General features: G+C 47.1%; 2 protein-coding genes and 1 pseudogene across 5 annotated transcripts in view; all 3 read right to left on the bottom strand.

Moving 5' to 3' along the window:
- The window catches only part of Ssu72 (SSU72 homolog, RNA polymerase II CTD phosphatase), a 29,906-nt gene extending 28,312 nt beyond the window's left edge, over positions 1-1,594 (bottom strand). The window contains exon 1 of one of the 3 annotated variants that reach the window (XM_087548539.1): positions 1,204-1,594. Coding sequence is in view for 1 of the 3 variants with exons in the window: in NM_001025657.1 (NP_001020828.1) it covers positions 1,204-1,283 (80 nt within the window). In the remaining 2 variants the exon portion in view is untranslated. 3 annotated transcript variants of the gene reach the window in all.
- Positions 1,595-5,188: 3,594 nt separating this feature from the next.
- On the bottom strand, positions 5,189-5,643 carry LOC148006201 (small ribosomal subunit protein uS8 pseudogene; annotated as a pseudogene). The gene has a single exon (XR_015621389.1). The product of XR_015621389.1 is annotated as a small ribosomal subunit protein uS8 pseudogene (transcript).
- Positions 5,644-12,871: 7,228 nt separating this feature from the next.
- On the bottom strand, positions 12,872-15,024 carry Fndc10 (fibronectin type III domain containing 10). The gene has a single exon (NM_001419679.1). It carries the CDS (start codon positions 14,840-14,842, stop codon positions 14,165-14,167), a length of 678 nt encoding a protein of 225 aa, NP_001406608.1. The 5' UTR covers positions 14,843-15,024; the 3' UTR covers positions 12,872-14,164.
- Positions 15,025-16,136: the final 1,112 nt, after the last annotated feature.

Raw genomic sequence — 16,136 nt, 5'->3', positions numbered from 1 at the left:
TACATTACAATTCATAAAAGTAGCAGAATTGCAAGCTATGTAGTAGCAACAAAAATAATTTTATTGTTGAGGGGGTCACCGAAAAATGAGAACTATAGTAAGTGGTCCCAGCATTAAGAAGGTCTATGTTAGAAAAAAAAAAAGAAGGCCTATGTAATAAATACTAGGAAGAATGAAATTTTAGAATCTGAGATAACAGGCAACTAACACTTTGGACTGCTAAGAAAACACGAGAGAATGCTTGGTATGGTGGCAAACTCCTATTAGTAATAACAACACAAGAGAGGCAGGTGAAGAGTGAGTTCAAAGCCAGCAGCACAACTTTAATCGCAGCAGCTGGGAGGCAGAGGTAGACAAATCTGAGTTTGAGGCTGACTGGGTTACAGAGTGAGAGCCAGAACTACAGAGACCCTGTCTTGAGGGGGAAAAAAAAAAACAAAACGAAATTGTCAAAAAATAAGATTTATAAAATTTTCAAAAGTTCCTAGTTAACTCTGGGAGAAAAAGACATTTCTACTGTACTTTCAAAGTCGACATTTATAAAACCACATTTTAACTGTAATGCAATATATCAGTTTCTCAGTTTGTCAAGAGATTTTGAAGATAAAAATACTATCAAGGAGGAATGCCCTCCTAGACACTGGCGAATTCGTGAAGAAATATGAGGCAGTCTCACTGAACCAAATGAATTCGTGTGCTTCAGAAATTATTGACTAGAGTTATGGGGGTGATAGGGGTGGTGGCTTTGTGCATGAGACTTGCAAACGTAGACAGCAACAAACAGTTCTGACGTTAACAACTCAGATCACTGTTGTTACTTCCAGACTCGTTCCATCTTGACATGATGTGTTGAGAGCTTTCCAGTGAATGTGGCCTGACGACACATACGGGAAAGACAAACGTCAGGAACGGAAGACCTTGGCCTATATACGGCCCCGTCGTCCAGTACCTAGGGGCCGCCAGCTGTCAGACACAAAGTACGCAAGACAGGTCCCGCATAGCACGCTATCTCTAGGGTTTACTGGGATGCTTACTCTACAGGGGGGCGTCGCGCGCACAGACTCCCTCTGAGGATTTGCGGAGCGTGTAAGGTCGGGCCATGCCCGACCTTCTGCGGCAGTCAGTCCAGGTTCGGGGTCTGAACGGGATCTGTGGGGGGAAAAAAAGGAGGGAGGGGCGGAGGGCAGGTGGAGCTTGCACTACCTGAGGATGTTGTGTGCTTCCATGCTCCGATTCTGGTTACTCGAGCACACCACCGCCACCCGCAGCGGCGATGACGGCATGGCACCGACCGAACTACCCACTGCACTCACTACGGAGCTCTCCCACCTAGAAGCCGGCTTCCGCGCGAGGAAGATGGCGGTAACCGGAAATCAGCGATGCGGAAGTGAGGGCGACGTAACGCGTGGGGAGGCCGACGGTGCTTTCCTGGGCCCGCACTGCAAGCGGCGCGGGAGAGCGACCGGCCAACGCTGAATCTGTTTGAGAGCAGCTAAGGCCTGCGGTCGTGGACCACCTTTGCCGGCACCTGACGTCACAGCTCCTGAGCCGACGACTGGAGCGGTGTGAGCCGCGCCTGCGTCCCAGACGTTTTAATTTGCCGTCGCTTCTGATGACTAGCTGGGCGCGGCGCTTGCGCAATATTGGAAACTTCCGGGGGGCGGGCGCTGGGGGTGGGAGTGAGGGGATTCTCTTGAGTCCTTTCCGCGGCTGCTCTTGGTATGGTTGGGATGTTTCTCATTCCGATTTCCTCCAGGCGGTCACTCCGCCAATTTGGTAGATGCACCGTGCTCCAGCACTTTGTGCCCTATTTCTATAACGAGAATCTTCCTCAGGTTCACTGGACTTCTAGGAGCACGTCACTTCCCTTGGAGAGACCTTTGCAGTTTAATAGTTACGTGTTAGGAAAATATGGGCGAGGTAGCGGGCTCTTGAAGTTCTGCTAATCGGGAAACTCGCAGGAAAATTGCTTCGCTGTTGGCCAGTTTGGGTTGCCTACTTAGAGCTCCATCTCAAAAAAAAAAAAAAAGAAAGAAAGAAAGAAAGAACGAACGAACCATTGCAGGGGTTGGGGATTTAGCTCAGTGGTAGAGCGCCTGCCTAGGAAGCGCAAGGCCCTGGGTTCGGTCACCAGCTCCGAAAAAAAAAAGAACCAAAAAAAAAAAAAAAAAAAAAAAAAAAAGGCAGAGACGAGTGGATCTCTGAGAGTTTAAGGACAGCCTGGTCTACATAGAGAGGCCAGCCAGAGGTAACCTAGTGAGACCCTGTCTCAACAAACAGATTTTGGGTTGGGGATTTAGCTCAGTGGTAGAGCGCTTGCCTAGCAACCGCAAGGCCAGGGGTTCGGTCCCCAGCTCCGGAAAAAAAAAAAAAAAGAACCACTGCAGGGCGTTGTGGTTCACACTTTGCTTTAACCCTAGAACTTGGTAAACAGGTAAACTTAGAGCCTGCCTGCCTGCCTGCCTGCCTGCCTGCCTGCCTGCCTGCCTGCCTGCCTGCCTGCCTGCCTGCCTGCCTGCCTTAGTGACCTGACCTCTCTGTCTCGAATGGAATGGTCAAAAAAAAAAAAAAAGTGAGGGGTATTAGATGGATTGTTTGAAGATTCTGAGAACTCCCTTAAAGGTTGAACAGTATGAAATTGTTGTCCGGATCAAGATGGTAGATGATGTGTAGTTAATATAACAAAAGCTATATTTTATGCTGAAGATCATCACACAGAATTCACAGTCTAAATTTCCTAACTACAGTCCCAACCCTATCTCCCCAAGGCTGCTCACCTGTACCACTTAGCTAAAGGTTTGGTCCACTCTCTTTAACAGGAGTTTCTGATTCCAGGTCAGGTGAAGACCCCAGTCAGGGCAGGTTAAGGTGGCTCTTCAGATGTACAGAGTGGAATGTTGCTCTTGGTCTCTGTGTATACACTGTCCACTGGGCGTCATGGTGTTCTAGGGCTGTGTCTGGTTATCTTGAGTGAGTGATGTCATTGGGTTCTGGTTATCAGGTGCAGACTTGGGTGTAATGGGGTTCCTGACTAAGCTATTTTTACAAGTCTAAAAGGCTTTTTTTTTTTTTTTTTTTTGGTTTTGTTGCACTGTTCTCATTGCAGAGATGCATTTAGAGCCCATTAAAGAATCACAGTCAAGCAGAAGGCACTGAGCCCCTATCTTCCCTAGCTGTAGTCATTGACTGATTGTCTAGGCACTCTTCAGTGTATCTAGGACTGAAAAATTCTTATGGGCTGAGATTTTGGATACCCAGGATAGATAAGGCTCTGTGTCCTCAATTAACAAGGCAAGATACTCAAGGGAGTGGGCAACACACACACCAGGAAGGTTCTATCTCCTTAAACAACTCAACAAAAGAACTGAAGGGGAAGAAGAAATTAGGGATATTTAAAAAGTACTGTTTTCGGCCAAAAAATATGCAAACTAGCCAATATTCTTTGGCTCTAGTCTAAAGCCTGACTTTACCTAGTTGTGAAATATACTGTTTTTCACTTTTGCTATTCTGAAGTGAGTGTCCTTGCTTCTCACAGGGATCTGTAGGGATGCAGTTTGTAGAAGGCTATGAATTGCTGTGCAGTCAGAGAGGGACCAATGAGAGGCCAGGGATGACAATGACCCACCATCAGTGAAGGCTGGCAGCCACGGGGAAAACATGCTGTGGGAAATATAAATACAAGGTATAACTCTTGTTCTAAAGGAACTAAGAATTTATTCTGACCCAGATATGAATGACCACTGGCTTGAGCACATAAAATCAGGTTGTTCTGACAGGAATATTTCACTATAGTAGAGGTTTCATGACCTTTTATAGCCACAGAACAAAAGAAGTCATAAATTGGTAGTTTTAGACTCTGAGACTATTTATTAAGAAATGCTTTGGCTGGTAACCTTGGCTCTGTTACCCAACCAGCTCATGTCTCAATAATCCAGTTTATTCTAGGATAAATTCTTCTACTGGTTAGTTACTTCTCCAGTTTATGCAATCTACTTTCTCTCTGTCCAGGTGAATCTCCTCTGCATCCCTACTTCCCAGAATTTCCCTCTCCTCTCTCTGCCAGAATTCCCACCTCCCGTTCTCCTATTTCCTACCTCAATTCATTGCCCATAGAATTTTTTTTTATTCACAGGTGAATGCTTTTACACAGTGCACAAGAGATTCTACATTTCCCCCCCCTTAGTCCAATAAAAGGCTCTTTCTTTTATGATAATAAGTTATAAACCATAAGAACAATTATGAAAAACACCAGGTAAGAATTACATAAATAACGTCTAGCCCATTTGTATTTGACAAGTTTGAAGAAAGTACTTTACTATCTATCCTATCTTGGCAAGATAGAGTTCTGTATTTAAATCATTTTCAATCAAAACTTGCACTTAGGGCTGGGGAGATGGCTCAGAGGTTAAGAGCACTATCTGCTCTTCCAGAGGTCCTGAGTTAAATTTCCAGCGATCACATGGTGGCTCACAACCATCCATAATGGGATCTGGTGCCCTCTTCTGGCCTGCAGGACAACATTCTGTTGAAGCAAGGGCAGCTTCTTGCTGGATGGCATTTGAAGCCAACACCATAAGGACCTCCAGTGCTGATCATCTTTGAAGTAGAAAGGAGGTACTGGCAGGAGCATAAATAATAAAACATCTACAATGCCATATTCTGTGGGTCTCTGAGGTTTTTGAAGAAAATCTATCCATACTATGTCTGAATAGGCAAATATTGCTTGTTTATATCTATTCAACTTAGGAAATATTTCTGTAATAACTAGTATCTAGTATGAATATAGTTTTATTATTAACTTGCATTTTTAATTATTCTAAACAGTTTGTAACAGCAGCTTTCAAAGGACTAGAACTTAACATTGCATACGTACCTTAAAAGGAGTTGATACATAGTATTTGCAACTAAATATAACCTTAATTTTGTATCAGTATACAAAGGTCAATGCCAATGTAACCAAATAAACCTTAATTTTGTATCCATATGCAAAGATCTATACCAATGTAAGATTTGGGGCTAGTAGTAGTTCTAGAACTTAAGAGTAGATTCAACAATCTACCATTTATTCCTATTATTCCTATATCTTCCCTTATTCTTTTCATTCCTTCTCTCCCATTTGTAAAAGTATTTTTTTCTTTTTTTTTCTTCTTTTTCTTTTTTTCTTTTTTTTCTTTTCTTTTTTTCACAGTCCACAGAGGCTTTTTATTTATGCTTTACATTTAAAAAAAGAATCCCAGGATTTTCCCTCCTGTATGTTTTCGTCTTGCCTCTTCCTGGTCCATGATGCCAGCCGAGGTCGTCAGCACAATGAAACCAAACTGCCGTGATGGGAGCAGATTGTTCTGCCACTTCTCTAGGTCTTTGAGTTGAACATCAAATCTAGGGCTTATAACTCCACACTTGTTCAACCTTCCTGTGAGGTTCACAACAATCTTCCCAGCTCTGTGATCACCAATGAACTCGAATTCACCAATGTAGCCATGCTTCATCATCACAGTTAGGAACCGAACGATGACTTTGAAACACGGCCTGATGAGGACCTGGCGTTTGCCCCTCTTCTCCGAGTTGTTGATGCTCTTGAGAGCATCTGCCAGAACATTCATTCGCACCATGGTGACGGTGAGAGAAGATGGCAGAAAGAGCGTAAAAGTATATTTTATTGGCTTGTAATAATTGTTGTCTCAAAGGCTCACTACCTCCATCTACTAGCCTAGTCCCGGAAGCTTCTAGCCTCCATACAATCTTACTGGGATATCTAAATTCTTGTTGTTTCTTCTTTTCATACAACTACTTAATAAACTAACACCCACCTGCTGGGGCTCTGGCATTTGTCCTCTGAAAAACCTCCAGAATTCCAAACATAGCACAATCACAGAAACTATCTGCAGCAGGCAAAATAACTCCCCTGCTAGAGTACCAGGCAGATCACAGTTATCTGTTGTGGACAGTCTGCTCGGCTTCATATCGCACACCTGGGATTAAAACAAAAACGCAGTTTGTGTTTTGTTTCGAAGAATTATTTTATGTATATGATACACTGTAGCTGTCTTCAGACACACCAGAAGAGGGTATCAGATCTCATTACAGATGGTTGTGAGCCACCATGTGGTTGCTGGGAAAAATATTGAGAAGCCCACAGAGATCATCACATGGGACACTCTTAAAGCCCAAAAGAAAGTCTTTATTTTTGCCTGGTAGCTGCACAGAGAACTTGCCCAAATCATGTAATCTTAAGCCTTACAACTCTTTGTCTTTATGTACAAAAACCATCTTGACTGGCATACTTCAGATAGCAAGAAATAGAACTACAGAAGCCAAAAAGCAAGATCAGTACATTTAGGAACTTTTTACTTGGGGACTTATAGGCTATGTCTTTGTTTCTAATTTGGCATGTGTTGAGGCCTATGTGCTGGGCTTTTAGTTTGTTTCGAAGATTTATTTTATGTGAGAACATTGTAGCTGTTGAGGCCTATGTGTTGGGTTTTTTGTTTTTTTTTTTAAGATTTATTTATGGGGTTGGGGATTTAGCTCAGTGGTAGAGCGCTTGCCTAGCAAGCGAAAGGCCCTGGGTTTGGTCCCCAGCCCCGAAAAAAAAAAAAAGAAAAGAAAAAAAAAGATTTATTTATTTTATATATGTAAACACACTGTTGCTGTCTTCAGACACACCAGAAGAGGGCATCAGATCTCATAACAGATGGTTGCGAGCCACCATGCGGTTGCTGGGAATTGAACTCAGGGCCTCTGGAAGAGCAGTCAGTGCTCTTAACCACTGAGCCGTCTCTTCAAACCATGTGCTGGGTTTTAAGTACAGAATGGTGTCTCTAACATAGCATCATGTGCGATGTGCTAAAGTTTGGGGTCCTGTTACAAACTAGGTGCTAAAACCCTTAGGTGCCCTTCTGATGTGGCCAAGGGAACAGTATAAAGTAGCATGTGTTTTTGCAGGATTTGAGGATTTGAGGAGCCAATGAAGACATTTCCCCCATTTTTACCATATGTATTATTATAAAATTCTGTGACCAGGGGTGGTAGTGAATACCTTTATTTTTTGTTTTCTTATTCTGGGTTTTGTTTAGTTGGTTTTTTTGTCTTTGGTGTTTCAAGACAGGGTCTTACTAAATAGCTCTATCTTGGAAATCCACATGGAGATCAGGCTGGCCTCAAACTCGGAGACCTGCCTGCACTATGCCTCCCAAGAGCTGGAATTAAAGACCTGCACCACTACACCTAGCTGGTAGAGGTTGTCCCCAAAAAACTAACAAAAAGTATTTATGTGGGCCCAAAGTGCAAGGAACACTTATCAAACAGGAGGTGAAAGTAAAACTGGACAGTTGTTTGAGAAGAAAATTAAGCGTGCTCTGAATGCCGTAGTGTGATTCATCCTGTGTGCCTGGCCCTTTAAAGGATACCCAGTTGCTGCCAACTGGTCATTTAATAATTCTTAGCTGTTAGAACCGCTTGGCCATATGACCTTCAGTGGGTTGCCTCTTGGATTCTGGGAACGGGATAATAAAAAAAAAAAAAAAAAAAAAAAAAAAAAGCCAGCTGAGGCAGAGAAAGGAGGGATCTGGCTAGCAGAGAAGAGAAGGCAGTTGGTGCAGAAGATATTGTTAGGAAATAGAGGAGAAGTTGAACTGAGCAGATAGGCTACAACAGTTGATATAGTTTGGAGCTGCTGGTACTGAAAGAACGGGGAGAAGGGATTGTTTAAGCTGACTGTTGGAGAACTGAGGGAGAAACGGCTGGAAGGAACATTTGAAGGGGCTGGGCTGGAAACTGGGGGTGGGGGAGTACTGGCAGGGAGTTAAGAGAACTGGTTACTGTTCTAAAATAGCAAGCCATTTTACACAATGCTTTCATGCCTTGAAGATTCTCTTTAGATTATGATGCAGATCCCTTTTCATTTGCAGTCACATGTAATAAAGACCCGTTTGTTTACACAGTGAATGTGAAAACATCTCTGGCTTTCTTTCTTTTTTTTTTTTTTTCTTCCTTTTTTTCGGAGCTGGGGACCGAACCCAGGGCCTTGCGCTTCCTAGGCAAGCGCTCTACCACTGAGCTAAATCCCCAGCCCCATCTCTGGCTTTCCAATGCACTCATTACACATCAGCCTGATATTCATGATGTCCTGACACCAGTCTCTCCTCTGTCCTAGAACCCAGCGGCAGACCAGCTACACACTGCCCATCATGTGCCTTGCTCTCTAATGCATATGCTGCTCCCATCAGTCATTTCTTTTGCAGACATTACTTCACCTGTCCTGCTTGTCCAGCTCAATCTCGGTCACTTTAGTCACTAATTGAGCTTGAACTGATGTCCCTTCCTTCAGAAAGGCTTCCTGTCCTGCTTCCTTAGTCTACTCTCCTGTGCCTGCTCCCAGCACCACAACACATTCAACTTGCCCTTATGTCTCTGTTCTTTTTGGAGCTATATGTTTATAGACTCTGAGCCCTAAAAGAGTACATACATACATACATACATACATACATACATACATACACACATGTGCACATATATGATACATATATATATACCACACACATGAAACCTAGGGCCTTACACATGCTGAACAATTCTACCACTTAGCTGTATCCCATTCCCTTTCCAGTATGCATGGGCCTGCTGTCCCAATCTGGCTAAGACAATGTTTATAATCTCAGTACTTAAGTCGCGAGGGCAAGAGAATCAGTTTAGGGTCAATTTCAGCTATACAAAGCTTGAGGCCAGCCTAGGCTACATGAACCCTTATCTCCAAAACAAAGCAAAACAGAACTTACTGTCTCTGTACAAGCCCTCAAGTGCTCCCAGATCATCATATGGGAGGGGAAGGGGCCTAAGTGATATCACAGCCTTGTGCATATGAGTATTCACACTGCCAAGACTGCAGAGCTGGACTTTCCTCTCACTGATACCTGTTTCAAGGCAGAAGGTGAGAAACCTAAGCTGAAAACCTTTTTTATGTATGTAGGTGTTTATTTTCGTTAGGTGATGTCAGGGGCATCAGATCCTCTGGGACTATAGTTATAGATGGTTGTGAGCCACACTGTGTGGGTGCTGGGAATCTAACCCAGATCTTCTGGAAGAGCACCCAGTGCTCTTGAATGGTGAGCTAACTCTCCAACATCTAGGGCAAATTTTTTGTTTTTTGAGACAGGATTTCTCTGTGTAGCCCTGGCAGTCCTGGAACTTTCTCTGTAGACCAGGATGGACTCAAACTCAGTGATCCACCTGCCTCTGCTCCCCAAGTGCTGGGATTAAAGGTGTGAGCCACCATGTCCAGGTTCCTTATCACCAGTTTTCCTGCTGTCTATTGCTGATTACTTTCCATTTTTTTTTTTTGGCCATACCACACATTGATCAATAACCTGCAGATGGGTACTTGGGCTGTTTCTAGTCTGGGGCTCTTACAGACACCTCACATTCGTGCCATGAGCATCCGAGTGTGAACTGTGCATACAAACACTTTCATTTTCTATTGAGCTAATACCTGGGGGTGAAGTAGAAATGGGATTTTTCATTTTGTTTTGAGTTTTGACTTTTGGGGGGGCAATGCCTCACTGTTAAGCCCAAGCTACCTTCAGGTTTATAATCCTCCTGCCTCAGCCTCCTGCCACCACGCCCAGCCTCTGTGTGTATGTGTATGTGCAAATTCTTCACATTTGAGTTAAGAAAAAGTCAAGGGGAGAGGCTATGGTGATACACACACCTTTAGCCCCAGCATTCTGGAGGCAGAGGCAGGCAGATCTCTGTCAGTCAAAGACCAGTCTAGTCTATATAGCAAGATAGCAAGTTCCAGCATAACCAGGACTTTATAGTGAGACCCTGTCTCTAAAAAAAAAAAAAAAAAAGAGGGGGAGGGGATGGAAGAAAAAAACTGCTGAGAGGATGGGGGCACAGCCTCAGTGGTAAGAGCTCTTGCCAAACACCTACAAGGACCTGAGTTCCATCCCTAACACAGACAGGGTCTTCCTCTGTAATCCTGGCTGGTCACAAGCAATCCTCTTGCTTGAATCTGCTTGCTCAGTGATGAGATTATGTGAATATACCACCATGCTTAGCAAGAGGCAGAATCATAAAGTACTGTTTTTACACTCCTTTATTCTGTGTGTGTGCTCATGGACCATGTACATATAGAGGTCTGACCACAAACTCTAGGAGTTGGTGCCGTCACTCCACCTTGTGAGTCCCAGGACTCAACTCAGGTCAGCAAGCTTGACACATGCCTTTACCTGGTCACCAACTTCTGTTTCAGTTTTGAGACAGTCTCATGTAGGCAAGACTGGCCTTGAATTTTTTTAAAAAGATTTATTTTATTAATTAATTAATTAATTAATTATTATAAGTACACTGTAGCTGTCTTCAGACACACCAGAAGAGGGAGTCACCATGTGGTTGCTGGGATTTGAACTCAGGCCCTCTGGAAGAGGAGTCAGTGCTCTTAACTCTCCAGCCTGCCCTTGAACTTCTAATAGTCCTGCCTCAGCCTTCCAACTGCTGGGATTATGGGTTTGAACCCAGAAGCTTGCTTAAAATTTTTATAAATTTTATCAATTTGCTCTTTTATGGGCTGGAGAGATGGCTCAGAGGTTGAGAGCACTGACTGCTCTTCCAGAGGTCCTGAGTTCAAGTCCCAACAACCACATGGTGGCTCACAACCATCTGTAATGAGATCTGATGCCCTCTTCTGGTGTGTCTGAGGACAGCTACAGTGTACTTATATATAATAAATAAATAAATCTTTAAAAAAATTTGCTCTTTTATGCTGCATGTTGTTTTATCTGATTTCTAAAAAGGTGCTGGATAGGATTCGTGGTAAACTGTGTTTCAGAGCGGATCAGAGACCCCGAAGATGTAATTGGAAACTTCAAAATAGGGATGAGGATGTAGCTCATTTGGTAGAATGCTTACCTAGCACACATAAAACCTTAGACTTGATATCCAGTACTCTATAAAAATCAAGACTGGTGGTCCATCAATAACTTCAGCACCTGGGAGGTCAAGGAAGGAGGGTCAGAGTTCAAGCTGATCTTTGACTATGAGTTGGAAGCTATTCAAGGCTGGAAGAGACTGTCTCAAAAAAAAAAACAAAAACAAGATAGGCAGTCAGGGAGGGAAAAATGGGAAAAGGTGAAGGAAGATGCAAAAGGCAGGTAGGAGCAGTGGTACACAAGCACTCAGGTGGTTTAATTCCATACCTCTAATCTCAGCCATGGGGAGGCACCAGATCTCTGGAAGTTCAAGGCCAACCTGGTCTACATAGCAAGCTCCAGGGCAGTTAGGACTTTACACTAAGATCCTGTCTCAAAAGCAAACATTTCCTCAGTCACACTAGGCACAATGACCAGTAGGCTTACACTGTGTTTTCTGAAAGGGTATGTTACTGTCCTAGTTTCAGTAAGTGAGCTTTGAGTAGCTTCTGTGAGGAAGCTGGTCAGCCAAGGAAAAATGGCTATGGGTCATTCTGGTAGGCTAAGGTAATTATATGCTATGACTAGGTTTTTGAAGGTAGGCAGATTAGAAGGTTTTGTTTTGGATAAGAGGATAAAACACCCCTGGAAATCATACTGAAAATGTTAAGAAGGGCCACACACGGGGCTGGGGATTTAGCTCAGTGGTAGAGCGCTTACCTAGGAAGCGCAAGGCCCGGGGTTCGGTCCCCAGCTCCGAAAAAAAAAAAGAAGGGCCACACACTTGAGCAGGGTTGGGCTGGCACATAACTCTGTCTGGGGCATAGTCATGGAAACCTGAACAGTAACTAAGTGGATACAATGTATTCCTCTCCATATATGTGGTCTAGTAAGTTGGGGATTTCTGTTGTTTGTGTTTCCTTTCCTAGACTTTAACTCAACTGAGAAAGGCTTTGAACTTCTCATCCCCAAGCCTCCATGTCCTGAGTGCTGGGGTTACAAGTATCTACCACAATGATCACTTTATATGGCACTGGAGATTGCTAGGAAAGCAATCTAACAACTAAACTACAGTTGAATCATGTTGAGGACCTAAGGAGGTCTCAGAGCTTTGGCACTAGAAGAGGCCGCATGGTCCTAGCTCTAGAATCAGACTGTGCCTGGGGAGCTAGGGTACTTCAGCCAAGGCACTTCCAGATCGCCAGCTCCTGCCCATGAAGGTTGAAGACATCAGAACACACCTCATAAACAGCCTAGATTCCCCCCAACGAACAGCAGTGGGAGAAAAGCTGGACTGCAAACCTCTCCCATTTCTGCTCTGGCTGTCTAGACAACCTACTATGTCTTTCACCCCTCAGACAAGTCCATCACTACACCCCCAGCCTTCCTCCCACTCCCTCTAGATGAGTCACTTATCAGACCTGGCTCATCCTTGTCTTGTACTTTTGCCCTTTTCAGGGTCACAGGAGCATAAGATTCCCAAGGACATTCTAGGCGTGAGAGTGAGAGGCTCACACAGTAGCCCAGGTTCATTCTCTGCCTACTCCTACCCCCCAACTCTAACACTGCAGAGGGAAGTCCCATGCTGGGGAGGGTACCCCTCTTAGAGCGGCCTAACTGTTGCTTGTCACAGCTCAAAGGGGTCATTATTGTGGTTGAGGCTATTTCTAACCACTGCTAGCTCCACCTCCGCACACAACACAGCTGGTCTAGAAAGAGATACTATCCCAAGGTCTGAGGGTGGACAAGCAAGCTATGGATACCCTGCCTATCCTCCTGCCAGAACTATAAAGTCAGCATTCCAATGAATATTGCCTGGGGCTGATATCCCATCCCCAGTGAGAAGAGCTTCAAGGCCAGCCACTAGACTAATGCTTGAGGTTCTTGGAGGAACTGAATCAACCTTCCCTTCCCTCACCCATAGCCTCCCCTCCAACATCCCAAATAAACACACAAGACAGTGTTTTTGGTCTGAGAGTGATGGACATTTAGATGCTGGCAACTGACCAGTGCCTCATAGGGAACGGGCAGAGCAAAGACAGAGAGGTAGGGCACGGGTGCTGCCAGCCAGGGCTCAGGTCATCATGGTCGCTGGGGTTGAGAGTAGGAGGAAAAATTGCCAGGGTTAAGTCCAGTGGTCAGAGCCCAGGCTCAGAGACACAGGGGCAATACCTTACTCTTCCCAATATCACAAGGTGCCCCTGTCTACCAGGAGGTAGGCAAGACCAGCCTCTGCCCATGTAGAAAGAGGGGCAACATCACTGGGGTCAGATCTCAGGCGGTAGTGTGAGAACTGGGCTAGTAAAGTAGCACTGTGGCCACTGAGGTTTCTTAGGTTGGTTGAGGCTTGGGATCCAGACCACAGTTAAGGGTTTGGCTGGGCAGCTTTCCTTCAGCCCTCAGGATCCCTCAGCTGTCTTCCCAACCTCCACCACCGCCCTGGGAAAATCATAATCAAGGCAGTACAAGCAAAAGGAAAGGGTGAATCCCCAGCCTCCTAAGGTGGAGGACACTCACCCCTGGATGCAGCAGCTGGACACTGGGCCCAGCCTGCTGAGCTACATCATGGCTCTTGGCTTCTCGGACACCCACAAAGGAAGACAAAACAGGGCCTGAGAACCCTTGCCCCAGGCTCCTGAAAGTCTCAAAGATGGTGTGTCCTCAATGGGACTCTGACCAGATGCATGCATAAGCCAGCCAGCCACAGGGCCCCAATCCCCATGGACAGCTGAGGGATGATGGGTGGCTCCTGCAGTGGGTCAGAGATACTAAGGCACAAAGCTAACCTAAGCCCACTGGGATAAGGTGGGGTGGGTACAGGCTCCAGAGGTCACTCCTCCCAATCTGCAAAGCACAAAAAGTGACCAAGCAACAATCACGACCAAGCTTTGACAACCTGACACAGGATGAAAGTTCACGTTCGTGATCCTGGGTGCCAGTGGTTATTGCCAGAAGGGACTGTATATTCTGGCCGGCCCTATAAAGGCCTCTGGAGATGGAGAAGACCCCTGGCTGCCACTGACACTCTAGCCCAGGCCTATGGACCAGTCTGAGGCCTGAGTCTGGAAGGCAGATACCCATCTGGGGCTGGCAAGGTCGTAGGATGATGCCAAGGTCCCTGCATGGGCTAGTTTCCATTAGGCCCTCCATGGGGATCCTAAAGAGGGAGAGAGAATGAGAGAAAAGCAGAGAGAGAGAGCCTTAGGGTCTCAGTGCACTTGGCAGATGGAACCCAGGTGGGCGGGTCGCCTTGCGCTTCAGGGCTGCCTGCGCAGACTGGGTCGCCGGAAGGTCGGGTGCATGAGGTTCTCGGTGATGTAGGCCACCAGCAGGCAGATGACCACCAGCATGACACAGATGGAGCCGCCCACCGCTGTCATGGCCACCACGATCTCCTGCATAGCTGCCGGTTCAGCGGTGAACTCCACGCACTCGGCCAGCTCTGGCGGGGCGGCGGCGAGCTCGGCGCGCAGCGGCAGCGGCAGCGGCTGCAGGCACAGGCGGTAGCGCACGCTGTCGTGCACATCGGGCAGCAGGTAGTCGCGGCAGGAGGCACCCAAAAGCACGCGATCGCACGGGAAGCGCGTATAGGTGCCACGCCACGAGCAGTTGAGCGCGAAGACGCGCACGCGGCGCGCCTCGGCAGGAGCCAGGCGCCACTGCAGCAGCACGCTGCGATTGCGCAGGACGTGGGCGCGCAGCGAGCCACCCGCCGAGGCCAGCGTTACGCAGCCCGGCGTCTGGCAGCGGAATCCCCGAACGGGGCTGCGAAAGCACAGGCGCCCACCGCCCGCCTCTGGGCCCTCGGACAGCACCTTGTAGGGGCACCAGGGTGCGTCGGGGGCCGGCTCCCAGCCCGGCGGCGTCGGGTCCACAGCGGCGCCTGACGGTGGCGCGCAGGCAGCCAGCAGCAGCAGCAGCGGCGGAGCGCGCATCCTGCGGCTGGGCCGGCGCGGCGGGGCGCGGGCTCGCGAGCGCACGGGGCGCGGCGGAGGGTCACGCGGGCCGCGCCGCCGCAGCCGCTGCCGCGCTCGCCCCACGCAGCGCCCTCCGCGCCACCCGCTCCGACCCGCCTCACGCCCACGCCGGGTGCGCTCTCGGACCCAGCGGCAAAGGCGGGGCTGCCCCACGTCCCGCCCTCTTAACTCTCTCTGGGCCGCTTCCCACGGGCGTGAGAGAGTCTACCTACCACAGGCAGGCCCATTCCACAATTGATAAGCACTCTGGACAATCCCTGTATCCGATGCAGGCCCCTCGTGGCCAGCAAGAGCATCCCGCTCGCTCTAACCAAAAGGATGGGCAAAAGGACTGAAATGTAACTTCACGGCCAGCTCCTGGATCTTTGGAGTAGATGGTGTCCACTGAGGAGAAGCTTTGACTTGGTGAAAATTGACTTTTTCTGCACTCCTGAAGAGAAGTTACAGGTCAGACCGATCTCCTCTGTGTCATCGATTCCTTCTGGATTGGCCGGTGAAGAGGCTCAGGACAGGACCATGAAAACGACCCCACAAAAAGCCACCCTAAGTCAGGTGGTGCAGGCCTATAGAATCAAAGCTGCTTAAGAGATTCCCTGCCGGGGTTGGGGATTTAGCTCAGTGGTAGAGCCCTTGCCTAGGAAGCGCAAGGCCCTGGGTTTGGTCCCCAGCTCCGGGGAAAAAAAAAAAAAAAAAAAGAGATGTCCTGCCTGGGCTGGAGAGATGGCTCAGCGATTAAGAGCCCTGGCTGTTCTTCTTTAGGTCCTGAGTTCAATTCCCAGCAACCACATCTATAATGGGATCTGATGGTTCGAGGGTGCACACGCAGATAGAGCACTTATAAAAAAATAAATGAATCTCTTAAAAGCGGGCGGGGGGGGGGGTTAGGAATAGCCTGTCTGGGCTACCAAATGAGTTCAGGGTCAATCTGGGCAATTTAGTGACACCCTCAAAATAAAAACAAGATAAAAAGTAAAATCAAGACAGTAATGGTGGCCTAAATCTGTAATCCCAGCGCTTGGGAGGATGGATCAGCAAGGTCAAAGGTCATCCTTGACTACTTGAGATCAGTCTCAAAAACACAAAACGACCAAGCAGAGACAGTTCACTCATTCTGCACAGTTCACTCATTCTGCAATGGCTTTGCACAGGGGGAAGGGAAGGACCACTACAGTCTCACCCCTGCACAGTCACCCAACCCTCACAGCTTTCAGGGCCAAAGGACACCTGGCTAGGCCTTCCTGCCCTAACTAGG

This window comes from Rattus norvegicus, chromosome 5 (assembly GCF_021556685.1).
Source record: "Rattus norvegicus strain SHRSP/BbbUtx chromosome 5, alternate assembly SHRSP_T2T, whole genome shotgun sequence".
Taxonomy (NCBI): domain Eukaryota; kingdom Metazoa; phylum Chordata; class Mammalia; order Rodentia; family Muridae; genus Rattus; species Rattus norvegicus.
Note: the sequence above shows the minus strand (reverse complement) of the source record. Positions and strands in the feature narration are given on the sequence as shown.

Coding starts and splice junctions, on each gene's coding strand:
- Fndc10 (NM_001419679.1), bottom strand. CDS start 14,842: ATGCGCGCTCCGCCGCTGCTGCTGCTGCTGGCTGCCTGCGCGCCACCG.